We start from the raw sequence: 16,256 nt of genomic DNA on the forward strand, positions 1-16,256 counted from the left end.
TTGAGCGCGAAAGGGACTCGCCGCGGCATGACCCTAACGGGGGAAACGTTCGAGTTAAGCTTGAATGATATGAGGGGCCCTGTGTACTTGCCCAACGACCCGTCGAAAACGTCTGCGAACTCCCGGCAGACGGCCTCAATGGAGTCCCCCTGGATCCGATGGATCCCAGAGACTGTGATCCCCAGGGCCCCAAACCAGTCTAGCCCGACCAGACTGGCTCTGCGGCCCTCTACCACTACAACGTCCAGGTGCCCTTCGCGATCCTTAAACCCCACCGCAACGGTGGCCTCCCCCTGTACCTTGACCGGTGAATTCTGAAAATCGGTCAGGGTTAATTTTGTAGGCCATAATTTAATCCGCTGCTTGCTCCGGCTGGTTATGAAGTTAAGGGTCTTGTCTGAAATGATTGAAACTTAAAGGACAAGGCAAGGTCATAGGAAAACTGGGCAGGCCCAGAGGGCAGAGAAGATGCCCCTGTCAAGGTCTCCTGGCCTCTGGTTATCTAAAGCCTAACTTGGCTCAATAAAAAAAAATTGCCCTTGGACCTTTCATCTTTCCAACTCATTTCAGACCTGGGTGGAGGATTCACAACTTTTCTTGGCTAATGATAAGAAAAGGAAGCAGTGCCTGCACAGGATAAATTGCTTTACACTCTTGCTGACTTTTATGTTCCTCTTGAAACTTCCTTTCAAAGAATAGGGTGTCTCCTCCCAGCTGGAGACAATAATAGTTTACTTTTTTAAAAAAAAACCTCTGCCATTCACCTCTGGGTAATTAAAGTTCCTGCTCTTTTTTATGTTTCTAATGACTTTATTGTTTCAAGAATAAACAGCTTTCGTCTATACACGCACACGTATATGCAGCGTGCACACCGAGAAGGAGAGTGAGTTTGTTATTTGGTTCTCTGTAAAGGCACACTGTGCTCGGCACCTCTGCCATGGCCCTGGTGAGGTTCAAGGAATTGGGGGAAGATGAACTGAACTTAGAAGAAGAGAACCTAGACAGCGTCAAGGCCTTGACAACAAAGTTGAAGCTACAGACACGGCGCCCATCTTACCTAGAATGGAAGGCCCATGTGCAAAGCCCCTCCTGGAAAAATGGGCTGCGGGCTGGAGCACTGAAGACCCACCTGGAGAAACAGGGTGAAGAGGCAGTGGGAGAAGAGAATCAAGCCCAGGGACCCTTGAAGTCTGTCTGTGGATTCCCCACCATTGGTATGGCCTTTGAATGGCTTCGGGTGGAACTGGTAAGTAGCCCTTAAGATCTCAGGAAAAGTTGGCCTAAAAGGTTCCGATAATCAGACAGTCCTACCATCTATTTGGTAGGACTACAGGAAGCTACATTTGGGGCAATTATAATAAATCTCAATGGAACCTAATGGAAGATGGGGCAGCAAAATCCTGGTTTTTCAATCTCTAACCAGGAGCATCTGCTATTCATCGCTTCAAGTTAACCTCTGCTGTTTTTCTGGGCAGTGGGCTTCTGGAGAATGTAGTCAGAGGAAAAAAAACCCCATTAGGTCAGTATCTTTCAAGGACTACCTCTCAGCGAGTAGCTTCAACTTCAACTCCCAGAATTCCTCAGCCAGCCATTCTCTTGTCCAACCGTCAGCTCAAGATGGCTGAGGAATTCTGGAAGTTGAAGTCCACAAGTCATAAAATGGCCAAGGCTGGGGACCTCTGATTCTAGCTGAAGCCACTATGACAACATTGCACTGCGATGATGATGATGGTATGTCACATGTGACATCATTGACACTCCTGGTCTCCTCTGATTATTAGAAGTGGGAAGCATTTGGAAGGGAAATGCTTTGAAACCTGTTAAGTCCAACTTGGCACTGGCTTCCTCACTTGGTACCCTCCTGACAAGTTGGGGCAAGTGGCTGAGTATAACTGAAAGTTTTCAAAAGCAGAGGAGAGATCCTAATACTGTGGCCATAAAGTTCTATTTTTGAGCCATTCTATGGTGACCGTGATAGATATACGTCATTTCTTTTAGTTTTGCTTCCAGCTTTTTGCCATCATTGTCCTAGCAAAGGAGTAGTTGGCCATGTTGGAGAAAGTGTGTGCAAAACACTACATTAGAATCTTTGGCTGCTTGTAAATTATTAGTTGACAGCACTAACATCTTTTCTTCTGGCAGATTGTATGGCCATTGTTGACTATAATATTGCTAAATTTTGCCTAACAACTCTGAGTACGTGGCAGCAAATATTACCCAACATTGCTGAGGTCTTTTAAAAGTGTTAAATATTTTTTTTTGTTCCATCTAGGATCTTTGCTAGTGTTGAATTTTATTATGATGGATTTTAGGTGCATCTGCTAGCTAGTCAGATAAATAAATGAATAAAGAAAAATAAAGACAAAGACACAAATGAAGCCTTAGTTAGTTATCAACGTATTTTCTAAAATGTGGCAATATTCAGTGGGTAAATAATTTGCAGTAATGTGAAACTCAGCAGTTGTCTCTCAATACTGAATGCAGTCAGGCTGCATTCCCATATTTTAAGAAAAAGAAGAAAGGGAACAATATATTTCAGCAATGGGAAATCCGTGGCCATCCTGAACATTTCCCTAGCAATTTTAGCCACTTTATTTAGACAGTTTATACATTTCAGTTTATGACAGTTCTAGACCAACAGAAGCAGAGTGCTCGGTGAAGAACATAGAGTAACAGGTTTGGAAGGGACCTTGGAGATCTTCTTATCCAACTCCCTGCTCAAGTAGGATACCCTATAGCAGGCATGTCGAACTGTCGGCCTCCGTGCCGGATGCGTCACGCCAAAACTACGCCAACCCCAGCTCCGGCAATGGGAAAAAAGTTGCGATACATCATGCGGCATTGCGTGATGTCGCGAGTTTGACACACCTGCCCTATAGCATTCCGGACAAAGCTAGATAAATGGATAAAAAACCAAAATAAAGTTTCAGATAAAGTTAAAATACCAACCAAACTAAGCCAACCTAACTAACAGCTATGAATGAGATCCATGATGTAATTTTTTTTAAATTTTAATTCCATTTATATCCCGCTCTTCTCCGAAGACTCAGGGCGGCTTACAAGCTTAGCAATAGCCTTCATTCTATGTATATGCCTGCTTATTAGGGCTTTCACACCCCCCCAAGCGGCATTATTACAAAGTCAGCTTAATTGCCCCCAACAATCTGGGTCCTCATTTTACCTACCTCGGAAGGATGGAAGGCTGAGTCAACCTTCAGCCTGGTGGGACGCGAACCTGCACTAATTGCAGGCAGCTGGTGTTACTTAAGGAGGCATTAGCCCACTGCTCCACCAAGGCTCTGATGCAGCCTACATTAAATTATAACGTAGACACTAAAATTGTATTGCATGTAATATTTAAAATGTCAAAAAAGTGATAACATCTAGAATTTAGATCAGGGATCCTCAAACGTGGCCACTTTAAGACTTGTGGACTTCAACTGCCAGAATTCTTCAGCCACGTTTGAGGACCCCTGATTTAGATGAATTACAGTTACATTTGGCTAGCAAAAAAATGGGCTCATCAAGGCACAATAGATCTTCCCTCCTGCTGCATAAAACCTAACTCCATGAGTAGGCACAAAGCCTTTCAGCGAATGTTACTTTTTATATTTACTATCTGAGACTGCAGCAGGGAGAGCATGGCACTGGGCAACAGAAAAAGCTCTCCAACGGCTGGATGTTTCTAGTTGTGTAAGGTAGCTGGCAGCAGTGACGATGTATCTGTTGTGAGCTGCTGACAGGAAGGCTGAGACCTTTCCTAGAGCTGTAGCTCATGAGCCACTTTGGGGGAGCAGACTTCTCATCCGGTCTTACTAAGTCTATACATCAACCCCTGGTGACTAAATGTATAGTTTTCTTAGCCTACACAGTCATGTTTCTTAAGCTTGCCAGCTTTCAGACGTGTTCCGGGATTCTGGGAGTTGAAGTCCACTCATCTTAAAGCCAAGGCTGGGAAATGCTGCTGCAGTGAAAATGAAAGGGTGAATTTTGTCTCGAGTATTCTACTCTTCAAAGGGAAGTTGTTGTGAACTACATGAAAGAGAAACTTGAACAGGTGGATGTTTATTACATTTGTGTTTGCTTGCTCTTCTATAGACAGGTGTGTCCGCTGGGTCAGGAAAGGGACGATAGGAGCAGCAATAGTGCAATGAAAACGCTCTCCCTCTTTTTTCTGTACATCGTGAAACTTCAGCTGTGAAAGCCACTACCTTGACATTTTTGGCCACAACCTTTTTGTGGGCTTAGCAGTTGTTCACTCTTCGGTCTGGAGATATTTGGTTAGCCTCCTTCAGATCAAGAAATCAGGTTATTACCTGTCCCTAGAGGCTATTTTGGTAACCCTTGGTTTTGCTGGCTGCTCCCTGGCCTATCTGCATTACGCCTAGTTGACTTTAAGCTTCTCTCTCTCTCTCTCTCTCTCTCTCTCTCTCTCTCTCTCTCTCTCTCTCTCTCTCTCTCTCTCTCTCTCTCTCTCTCTCTCTCCCTCTCCCTCTCCCTCTCCCTCTCCCTCTCCCTCTCCCTCTCCCTCTCCCTCTCCCTCATCTACCACCTACCTATTGTATCTACCAATTGTATCTGTCTGTGTTTCTGTCTGTCTCTGTCACCTGTCTATTTATATAATTGCCCAACTCAACACATAAATGACCCCAGGAGGCTCACAAAAGTTTTAAAAATCCATCATTTAATAACAATTCATAAAAAACCCTAAGCCACCTTCTGTGGCAGCAACAACAAAATCAATCCCCCCCACCCACCCAAAAAAAAGATAAATTGCAATTACCTTTGGCTAGCAAAACATCAGGGTGCAACGGATCTTCCCTACTGCTGCATAAAACCTAGCTACATGCGCTGTAACAAAGGATACTTCATCTATCAGCAGCATTTGACATAGGCTGAACCTGAGCAAACAGGATCTCTACTAATCAGGTGGAACAAATCAGCCATTTGATTGGTTCCATCTTTTTGTTTTAAATCAAATTGTAAAGTGTATTAATGAAATGCAAGTTGTTTTAATTTGTTGAATCTACAGGGGTCCAATAGAAGCATAATGAGGTCACGTAAACCCTTTTTGTGCAAAGATATCGTGTCGCAGCTGATGCCATTTGCTCTCCTTTGCAGTCCCAGCAACACCTTGAGTGCCTGCAGGGGGGGCGGGGGGGCAAGTGAGGTCATGTGGAATCATCAGGCAATTTGTCAACTTAATACCAACTATAGAATTTGATCATATGTGGGAGGACATCACAATGTGTGTAATGTCACTGGCTTTGCCTTCTCCTCCTTCTAGAGCCCCGTGCTAGAATCCAGACATTTTGGAATTCTTTCATCAGTAAAGGGATGGAAGTTAGGTACTTCTGTCTTACAATACATTCAGACCCAATTTTGTGTAGTGGTTAAGGTGTTGATCCAGGAGACCATGAGTTCTCATCCTGCCTTAGGCATGAAAGCTGGTTGGGTGACCTTGGGCCAGTCACACACTCTCAATCAAGCCTACCTCACAGGGTTGTTGTTGAAGAGAAAATAGGAGGAGGACAGAGTATTATGTAAAATTGAATTTGGGTCGGTGTCAGGTTCTGACGGTTCTTGCCATCAAAGGCTGGAGGAGGAGGAGGAGGAGGAGGAGGAGGAGGAGGAGGGGGATGGACAAATGGGCAATACGTTTGTGTGCATGTGATGGGAAATAGGGAGAGGCAAATGACAGGTGATGAAGATCAGAGAAGCCCGGAACCAGTTTGTGCCAGAGGCACCAAGGCCAGGCACCCTGGGAAAGGACTGTGAATTGCCCACAGCATCTCAGTGTTCTCATAACGTTTTGGCGATCTCTGATTGGTGAAACGTGGACTGGTCAAGGGGGGGAACGGAGACAGGAACCTTTTCTGTATCTTTTTCATGCAGGAAAATCTTAAAGCTAGCCTGACTTTACTGCAACCAGCTTCCTTCAGTAAAAGAACCTTTTACTTCAACCTGGCTCAGTGGGTTAGGACGCTGAGCTTGTCGATCAGAAGGTCGGCAGTTTGGCAATTACAGGCAAGATGGAAAGAGGATCAGAAAGTTGGTTACTCGATAACCGATGAAAATTTGGTAAAACAAATTCGAGATCAAGGTCAAGCACATATAAGAAGGATATATAACGCATTGATAGAAATTGACTCAGAAACGGAGCTTGTTAAAGATTGTATGATAAAGTGGGCCCAGAATTTTCAGGAGGTTATAACAATGGATACTTGGGAAAAGATTTGGGTTAGAAATGTAAAATTTACACAGGCCCAAAATTTAAGAGAGAATTTTTATAAAATGTTTTATAGGTGGCATTTAGATCCTAAAAAACTAGCAAGTATGTACCCGAACTGTCAGCCCAAATGCTGGAGGTGTGGTTGTGAGGACGCAATATATTTTCATATATGGTGGACTTGTAAAAAAGTCAAAGCTTTTTGGATTAAAATCTGGTGGAATATGCAAAAGATATTTAAGAAAAGGATAAAGTTTTCTCCGCAGTTGTTTTTGTTGGGTATTATTACAGATACTACTGTTATAGACACTAAATTGATGTTGAATCTAATCATGGCAGCGAGACTTTTAGTAGCGCAATATTGGAAGAAGGAGGAACTGCCGACTATAGAAGAATGGACTTTGAAAGTTTCTAACTTGGCGGAAATGGCAAAGATTTCAGCATATTTGAAAGATCAATCGCAACAGAGATACATTGTGGAATGGAGAAGATGGATTGAATATATTCAGAATAAATATGGGACTAAAAAGTTTCATTTAGCATTTGAATAAGTAGTGGATTTTTATGATGTATAATTAGTTATTTGTTATTTCATTAATATTATGACTATGGAGAGTTAAAGTGCGATAGAATTTAATGTTTTACTTTTGTTGTTAGCATATTTTAGCTTATGTTTGTATCACTATACCCTGTATTCAGCTCTGGGAAGTCGGGGAGGGGGGAGGGGAGGGTAGGGGGGGTTGGGGAGAGGGGAGGGGGAGGAGGGAGTTTTTTGTATTTAAAAATGTATTGTAAAACTTTTTAATTAAAAAAAAAAGAAGGTCGGCAGTTTGGCGGGTCGAATCCCAAGTGCCGCGTAACAGAGTGAGCGCCTGTTACTCGTCCCAGCTTCTGCCAACCTAGCAGTTCGAAAGCACGTAAAAATGCAAGTAGAAAAATAGGGACCACTACGGTGGGAAGGTAACAGCGTTCCGTGTGCCTTTGGCATCTAGTCATGCTGGCCACATGACCATGGAGACATCCTCGGACAAGCGCTGGCTCTTCGGCTTTGAAACGGAGATGAGCACCGGCCCCTAGAGTCGGAAACGACTAGCACGCATGTGTGGGGGAACCTTTACCTTTTTTAATGGAGTCGAGGGTCTTTCTTTCCTAAGGGATTAGATTGGGGCAGGTCTGGCATCCCGTCACTGGGTCCAGAGATTTACTTTTCCAAGCTTTTGGACGCATGCTGGAGCCCATCTCCAGAGAATTTCTCTCTACTGGAATATTTGCTAGTTTAGACTACTCTGTGAGTCGTATTTATGTGGTGCCTTCCTGTTGGTTAATTGGTATATTGGTAGCTGGCAATTGGCTGTTGTTTCCTTGTGCTCACAACTCTTCAGCTCCTAAGTACCTGATAAACAGGTGGTACATCAGCAATCCTGTTAACTGACAAGAGGCCTGTTTCCCATGCTTCAATCATTTCCCTGGCCATCTTTGTATCAGCTCGGCCAACAATCTTAGGGTAGTAGTTGCGAAATTAAATGTTTTGTCCTTGTTCATTGCAATGTGAGGCTGCCAATGAGTTGGGGCCTCCTTGTCTGACCGCTCACTTGTGTTCTTGCAATCTGGTAGTTAATTCCTCCCTGTCTGTCCTACAGAGTCCCGGGGGCAATCCATGCAGGAGATCCAGTAGATTTGCCTTCATTCATGAGCATTATGTAAATGAGTATTATGTAAAAAATAATAAAGGCTGGATAAAAATCTAATAAATAATTAAATAAATTTGATGTCAGGCCAATGTTCTCTTGCTTCTTGTTCCAGAGGAAGATGCAGGCCCTGGATCACCAGCTGGCACGGCAGCTGATGGGGCTGCGGGCCCAGATCCACCAGCTGAAGGTGGAGCAGGCTTGCCACCGCCACAAAGAGATGCTGGATGACGCCACCTTCGAACTGGAGGGCTGCGAGGAGGACTCGGATCTGCTCTGCAACATTCCCCCCAAGATGGCCTTCCTCTTGTCCACCCCTCTCAAGCACATTGGAGTCACCCGCATGAATATAAACTCCCGCCGTTTCTCCTTGTGCTGATGGACCTTCACCCCTTTGCATGCTTGCTTGGCGCTTGTGGCTGTTGCAACCAGGGAGTTTCTTGGCCCCCATTACCTGCACCTGTAGATTTTGTGCCCGTGTAGAGCAACCGGTGTCTCACCTGGCTGATCTGCTCTGGGCTCAGAAACGTATCCGGATAGGCAACCTCAGGGATGTGAGCTGGTAGACAAAACACATCCTAGTAGAAAGTAGGAAGTCTAGGGAACTGCCTGGGGCAGCCTTCCTTTGGGTGAGGCACCTTTCAGGAAGGGAAGTTTTCCTTCTTAGGAAAAGGAGATGAAAAGCAGAGAGCAATATGGAGCAAGAAGGACGACTGGTGTCCTTTTGGTGATTCACAGGCCTAAGGAGGGTCTGGGGGAGAACAAATTCCAGTCTGCAGGTTCAGAGAAGGGCCAATGCATGCCTTGGTGGAGCAGTGGGCTAATGCCTCCTTAAGTAAGACCAGCTGCCTGCAATTAGTGCAGGTTCGAGTCCCACCAGGCTGAAGGTTGACTCAGCCTTCCATCCTTCCGAGGTAGGTAAAATGAGGACCCAGATTGTTGGGGGCAATAAGCTGACTTTGTAATAATGCCGCTTGGGGGGGGGCGCGAAAGCCCTAATAAGCAGGCATATACATAGAATGAAGGCTATTGCTAAGCACATTGATTTGTGCTTTAGATTGTAAGCCGCCCTGAGTCTTCGGAGAAGGGCGGGATATAAATGGGATTAAAAATAAAATAAATAAATAAAAATGCATGAAAAAAGGGGAAGAGTTCACAAGCTGCAGATTGACTTTTTTGACCTGCCCTCCCTTAAGGTCTTCTCTGTTGTGGTTCTCTGGACTGTCCTCTGGACCTGGCCAAGGATGCAGGAGGGGCAGTGACCTCAAGGTAAAAAAAAAAATTGCTGTGTCTCTTTTAACTGGAAGGCTGATCACCCCTTCACTGCTCCTCATTTATTTTGCCCATGTATGTTTTAAAAGCTTGCTTACTTTTTATTGTATGTCAGTTGATGTGGCTTTGAGAAGCTGCAGTCAGCTAAACACTTTAAAAACAGCAATAAAGGTGCGTCACTTGAGCATTGTGTATTGTTTATGAATGTGTACCTTTGCGCTCTGCCTCAGCCCAGCTCCACTTCAGCTTTAGACCGGTTGGTCTTCTATGGTATTTCTAAAAGCTTTCCCCTTTTCTTCTCTGTTTAGGAATTCTAAAATGGAGCAGGAAATGAGCACCAATCGGTCCCAGTTCAGAGCGGCTTTCTCTTTTTCTGATTGTGTTTTAATTGTGCAAGCTGCTCTATTTAGGGTGTGAGAACAGCACTAAGTCCATGTCCCAGGGAGCACAACAATCAGCCCTGCTTTGATGTAAGCCTTGGGTGCAGGTACTGTATATTGCAAGAGCCAAGAGTCTTATGCTATGTGAGTACAGGTAGGCCTTGACTTATGAGCGGTTGCTTAACGACCATTCAAAGTTATGGCCTATCTGCAAAAAGGCAGTGATGACCTAGTTCCAAAGTTCCTGTTGTTGTTCCCCCAGCAGTCATGTGATCACACTTCAGGCACTCAGCAACACTGTCCATTTACAGCTGTTTGTAGCAACCACGCTTTACGACGGTTTTGCTGAAAACTGAAAATTACTTCTGGTTTTTGGCCCAAACTGTGTCATAATGAACAACAGGTTCACTTCATGACCATGACCTTCAGTGTATGACCCTGGAGTTCACTTAATGACCACTACAAAAAATGTCATAAAATCACAGTTTATGACCACCATGACATACAACTCTAATGGGCAGTCTCCGTTACGGTCTTATGTCAAGGACCATAAGCTTCCTCTGAACCTTTTGAATTCAGCTTGGCAAAGGTTTTGCTCCAAACTGGAGGGACCGGTGATAGGTGGTTGAAACCACCACTCTCTCCCTCTGTCTTGTCCCCTGCCTGGAAACCCTCATCCCTCTTCTGGTGATGTTTCAGAGGAAAATGAAGACAGGGAATTGCCAGGCACAAGAAATTGGGAACCAGGACTTGGTTCAAAATGAATATAAGTTTATTTCATGCTATGTCTAAACAAGAATCTGAATTACTAACTGTCAAGGCAAATTGGCAGTAGATAAGAGAACTCAGCAGAACTCAAGATGTGAGCATGAAGGGAGTCTAAACCGATGACACACTTGATGCCACCCTGAGGCTCAGCCTGGTCATCTCCTACAGCAGACATGTCAAACTTGCGACGTCATGTGACGTCGCGAGATGTATCAGGACTTGTTTTCCCATTGCCGGAAATGGGGTGGGTGCAGCTTCTGGATGACGTATCCAGCCCACGGGCTGGCAGTTTGACACCCCTGTCCTACAGGAAGCCACCCATCCTTGTTCTTAAACAGTCTTGCATCCTATAAATGAGGACAGCAGCATTTGCCAGCATCTTGCCTGTGACAGGATAGGGTTCACCAGGGCGGACCCAAAATTTTAAGGAGGGATACTTTTTGGTGGTTTAAGAACTGATGGAGAACACTTCAAGCCAGCCACAAGGATGAACTTAAACACAACTGTGTTATCAAAAAGTGTTGCTGAATTTTGAGGACTGTCAAAAGTCCCTTCAGCACCATCGTAACAGTCGCTGAACAACTTGTATTATAAAATCAATATCATTGAACAATCTTTTTGTTATTTCAACAAATTATCATTGGTAGTGTCACTGTTTTATTAGTTAGTATATATAGGAATCTTTAAGTCACTTTAAATGTTCCTGTTGTGATAGGTAATGGGGTCATACATTATTACCGAAAGAAAAGCCACTTTTATCCAATTTTGAGTAATTTCTTCAGATTTGGGAAGCACGGTTGTAAAGGTTATTTCCTCTGTTCAGTGATTTTTCTGCTAACGTGACGCATGTGCACATGTTAACATACCTCTATAAACACACCACGTCCTTCTCAGCCCTATCCTTGCCATTTTAAACTGAGTGTGCAAACAGTGCTCTTGTGGTTACATTAGCAAGCTTCGCACAATTAAGTAAATACATGAAAAAAACCTCCAGAGATCATGATTCTCTTCCGCTTTGTGATCTCTGCTCATTTCTACTGTTCTTTCCTTTGCAATATTCATTGTTATGAATCTTTATTATAGTTTATTAGTCAGCAGGAAGCAAATGCATCCATGCGGTAGATGTAACTCTGGATCAATGCTTTTCAACCTTGGCAACTTTAAGATGTGTGGATTTCAATGCCCAGAATTCCCCTGCCAGCATGAGTTAGACCTATGGGTTTAAAATAAATACAAAGAGTGCACAGAAGAAATTTCAACTAAAAGGAATATTAGGAACAGAAAAGGCCAAGGTTAATGAGTCACAAGAACGCTAGAGTCCCCTTAAAAATGAAACTAAAAAATTCAGAGTGAAATTCACAAAAAAAAAAAAAAAGGCTGTGGACTTCACTTACAAATCAGCCTCTGACAAACCCAGCAGGAATATATAATGATTAACTGGATACAGAGAAAACAAAGCATAAACTCCATCGAAAAGTCTAAGACAAAAATCAGTGGTAAAGTTGAGGTCAAGCCATGTTTGGCTAACCGTGATGAATTGTGTTCAGCTCCTCTTAGTGATGAACATAAAGATTATTTTATATGCATCCGTGCAGAGCTAAGCTAATTGTCCATAATCTCAAGATTATTGTCTGAAAGGGGAAAACGCTTTGCAAGATTGCCATTAGGTATCGCTCTTCTCACTAGACCCGAAAAGGAAAGGTTTCACGCAAGAGCAACTAAAGTGGTGAAACTGGAGTAGGCAAGTCAAAGAGAGAGGGGCCAGAGGCTCGGAACATCGGGCGTGGTATACAAAACATGGGAAAAGCCATTCTTCCTCCTTTTTCACAATTCAAGGGAGAGTTAATTTATGCCATCAGATATGGTGACCATCCCTGGTTTACATGGATCTAAAGAAGAATTGGTCGTGGAGAATCAGGCCGTCCATAGCTACCACCCTTAATCATGGCACCTTCTTGAAAGTGGTGGGTTATTGTAAGCACTGCCTATAGGGGAGAACACAGAAAGGGGTTGGCTGCTCTGGGGGAGCTGCTTAGCGGGCCAGGTGGGCCCTTGGACGGTAGTCGTCCTTTCAGAATGTCCATGGAGGACTGTCAAAACAGACGGTGTTTGAAATCTCGCTGCAAGGACATCCCTGCTTTCTACCTCCTGTTTATTTATTTATTTACTGTACTATCAAATTTATATTGCTGCCTGTTGTGTTTCGGGTTCGAATGAGCAGGAAAGATGCCAGGCATGTGAGTACAGGGTAACAGCAACTTTACTGATAACCATAACTGTACTGAGAGGTTTAGGGTGTACATGCACTCTTTATATACCATCATACAACCAATCAGATTGAACCCACTATTCCCGCTATTTTGGTTCCCGCCTGAACTGTTAGAGCTCAGTACATGTGCTGGAGAACTGTTAGTTCTCAGTATGCAAGTGAATGGGTGTTTTACCAAACCTCAATACATAACACTGCCCATCTTGGAGATGTGACTCTGGGCAGTGTACAATAAAAAAAAATTAGAACAAGTCTAAAATCTAAAATTAAACCTTCCTTCCTTCCCTCCCTCCCTCCCTCCCCCCTCCCTCCCTCCCTCCCTTCCTGAAAAGAAAGACAGAAAAGCTGCACACTATTTTCATTGGATCCATTCTGTGCACAAGTTCTTGTTTTTTTCCAATCTACTCACCGTCCTCATCTCTCCACCATAGAGTCCAGTGCCCTGGTTTATTTTTTTTTTATTTATCCTCACCTTCCTAGCTAGTTATTTCATTGACATGTTTTTGTGAGAAACAAACATTCCAAGTGGGCCTTATTCATCATCTTCATCTGCAAAACTCCCCCCACCCAGGCATTTTGTTCCAGAAAATGTCCATAAAGACTATTCCATTTCAAATGAAAGAAGAAACCTGTGAGTAATTCAGCCACCAAGTGTTGGGTGTGACTTATGAATGAAGCTTAAGTAGTAACAATGTCAGGATGAGGGGCCAAAAACCAATGTGGGTAGCAGGGCAGTCATCCGAACTTGGTTGCGGCTGACTATGTCACCAGGTCCAGTAGAAGAGCAATTTTTTGCATCATTTCCTGGCTAGTCAGCTGCCCCTTTCAGAAGGGAGGAAAATCAAGCCAAAAGAATGCAGTGAGATCCTTCTGGAGCAAATCTAGAGCCTGGAGCAACCCTGACACTTATGTGAATGTCTGGAAGCATTCCTGAAACATCCTTTGAATCCATACCATCTCTGTCTTCTTCCCACTGTAATGGTTCCCAGAGTTCAAAAGGCACAACCCGTGCCATGTGTCAAGGCTGCACACCTTGTGGCTCAGGAGATCCATAGGGGGCCAGGTGCAAGATTCATCCTTAGAACTACAGAAGGCAGGGGGTTGACGTTGGCAGGAAACTTTTGGGGTTGGTAAACTGCTTTAGAACTTTTTGTGGTCAAACAAGTGCTACAAACACACTTCTGGTGCTGCCTCTGAAGAGATCTTAGAGGGCAGGAAATCAGCAAGAAAGGTGGTGTGTGTGTGTGTGTGTGTGCGTGAGAGAGAGAGAGAGAGAGAGAGAGAGAGAGAGAGAGAGAGAGAAAGGAGAGAGAAGTGAAGAAATGCTTGTTCTTTTCGTCTGCAAAGTTCTGTCTCTGTCTAAACAGTTAATGTGGATTAAATCTGCAGTGTGATGAGGAAGACCTTTCTCTCCCTTTCAAATTGTGGGAGCTACGGAGAAATTGGTTTCCCCCACCCTGACTAAAAGTAAGTAATGGAGAAGAACTGAGAGAGGGCTTTGTTCCAACCCAAGAGCAAGGCTGGGCAATGGCGGCCCCTTTATGACTTGTGGATTTCAATTCCCAGAATTCCCCAGCCAGCAAGAAGAAAGCCTTGGCCTTTCCTTGGCTCTCTAGCTGGAATTTTCTTCCAAGGGAGCTCCTCCAGATGTTCTTCTAACATTTTCTTCTTTGGGAATTGTAGGTCACCATTTGAGAAAAAGTGCTTGGGCTATAAGGGAATATTATTGTTTACATAGCTTTTTTGGTTGTTGGTTTCTAAGGATTCAATTCAACACTGACTCTCTAAACGTTGTAGTTAAATGAGTGGTTTAACTACTAACGATAACTATCTGATTTGTAAACAAGAAGTAGAAGATGTTATGACTGCAAACTTGGTCCCAAAGGCACTTTCTTTCAAAAATGCAATTGGGCAGAAGAAAGTCTGGTTGCCTTTTTGAAAGAATGCACCTTTGGGACAACCATTTACTGGATGACTGAGAATCTCCAAAGACCGCAATCTTTCCCCCCTATTTTTAAATTAAGGAGTTATATATGAAGTGTGTTAAGTCTGCGTGTGTACGAGGGAGAGATACTAACTATATTCGGGCATTTGTTCAACTTACATCTTTTGTTTGGGTTGAATTTTCAAGGCACCTTACAGCATAAAGCACGCCATAAACACAAGAGAAGATGGGCCCGTGGCAAACGAGCACATCTGTAACATAAAATATATGTGATCAATAAACAAATGCTTGTCTGTAGAAATATTATGAAGTAAATCTTAATGGGGAAACACTGCAATTAAGTGACAGCAAAAAAGGCATCTGAGAAATACAAGGGGCACAGGAAGCATTCAGGACTTCAAGCAAATGAATTTAGAGGTTACATGAAATGTTAGATAGACAACTAGTTGTCTTCTAAATGGGTTGAGCTTCAATTGCTTTCAAAATCCAGCAAATCTGTTAGGGAAGGAAGATACTACACGTACCTTACAACCATTCACTTAGTGACTGTTCAAAGTTACCTTGGCCCTGAAAAAGTGACATACAACCGGTCCTCACACTTATGACCATCACAGCATTCCCACGGTCACATGATCAAGATTCAGGAGCTGGGCAATTGGCATGTATATACAATGGTTGTAGCATCCTGGTCATGTGATCACCATCTGGGGCCTTCACAGGTGGCTTCTGACAAGCAAAGTTAATGATAGAATCCAGATTTGCTAACAACTGTTTGATTTACCTAATTGTGGCGATTTGCTTAACAATCAGCAAGAAAGACTGTACAATTGGATGCAACTCACTTAAGAACCACCTTGCTTTAGCAACAGAAATTCTGGTCCCAATTGCATTTGAAAGTCAAGGATTACCTCTATTCTCTAATAATTTAGTTTCAAATTACCAATATCTTGCAGTTACATAGCAATGTAGGATACCATACATTTCTAAAAATTGGTGTCCCTGAATTTGGGTGACAAGGCGACTTTGGGCCTGTTATTTTCTCCAAGCCCTAGCAAGAAGACAAGGACAATCTACCTATGAACTCTATTATCAAGAAAATGCCATGGGCTTGTCCAGACAGTTGCCTGTGATCAAGACTGATCTGAAAGCAACCTTGCTCTGGGACCTGTAGCGATCCTGCCAGATTACCTTTGTTCACTTAGAGGACAATCTCATTCTCTTTGTATTGGTCAGAAATACATCCCAAAGTGAATAAGATAATTTATTTGGTAAATATGCTTAAAGGTAATGCAGAGCCTAGGAAAAGTGTGGTGTGACTGAAGATTTGAACTTAGGGCTCGGCCAAGATGCTTTTCCTGGCTAAAGAACAGAGAGAAAGTGTCAAGTCAAAGAATGAAGGGAGAAAAATATCACATTTTTCTTTCTCTCCTTACTTGGTAGGGAACATTAATTGCCTACCTGAAACAAACTAAATCTATTGCCTGAAGCATCCAGTTCACTTTGTGTCATAGAAAGGCTGATTCTGTAACTCTCTACCCTGTTTTATCGACCTTTATTTTTTATAAATATACTTCCCTGGCAATGCCCTGTGTGTTTTGAAACAGCCTATATGATAGATCCAGTTCCATGTTTACATTGCTGAGGAAATGTTTTCTATTGATATAACAAGATTGCAAAAATGCCTGTTCTGAATGCTGAACCTTGG

The 16,256-nt window shown here is 43.3% G+C and overlaps 1 protein-coding gene across 2 annotated transcripts in view; it reads left to right on the top strand.

Moving 5' to 3' along the window:
- Positions 1–889: 889 nt before the first annotated feature.
- FAM167B (family with sequence similarity 167 member B) overlaps positions 890–16,256 on the top strand; it is a 99,551-nt gene continuing 84,184 nt past the window's right edge. Inside the window, exons 1-2 of one of the 2 annotated variants that reach the window (XR_014493354.1) lie at positions 890–1,246; positions 8,033–8,781. Coding sequence is in view for 1 of the 2 variants with exons in the window: in XM_083369941.1 (XP_083226067.1) it covers positions 938–1,246; positions 8,033–8,296 (573 nt within the window). In the remaining variant the exon portion in view is untranslated. Of the gene's footprint in view, positions 1,247–8,032; positions 9,374–16,256 lie in introns of those variants that run through there. The other variant, XM_083369941.1, reaches the window with a different exon arrangement.

This window comes from Vipera ursinii, assembly GCF_947247035.1.
Source record: "Vipera ursinii genome assembly, chromosome: 9".
NCBI classification, from domain to species: Eukaryota; Metazoa; Chordata; class Lepidosauria; order Squamata; family Viperidae; genus Vipera; species Vipera ursinii.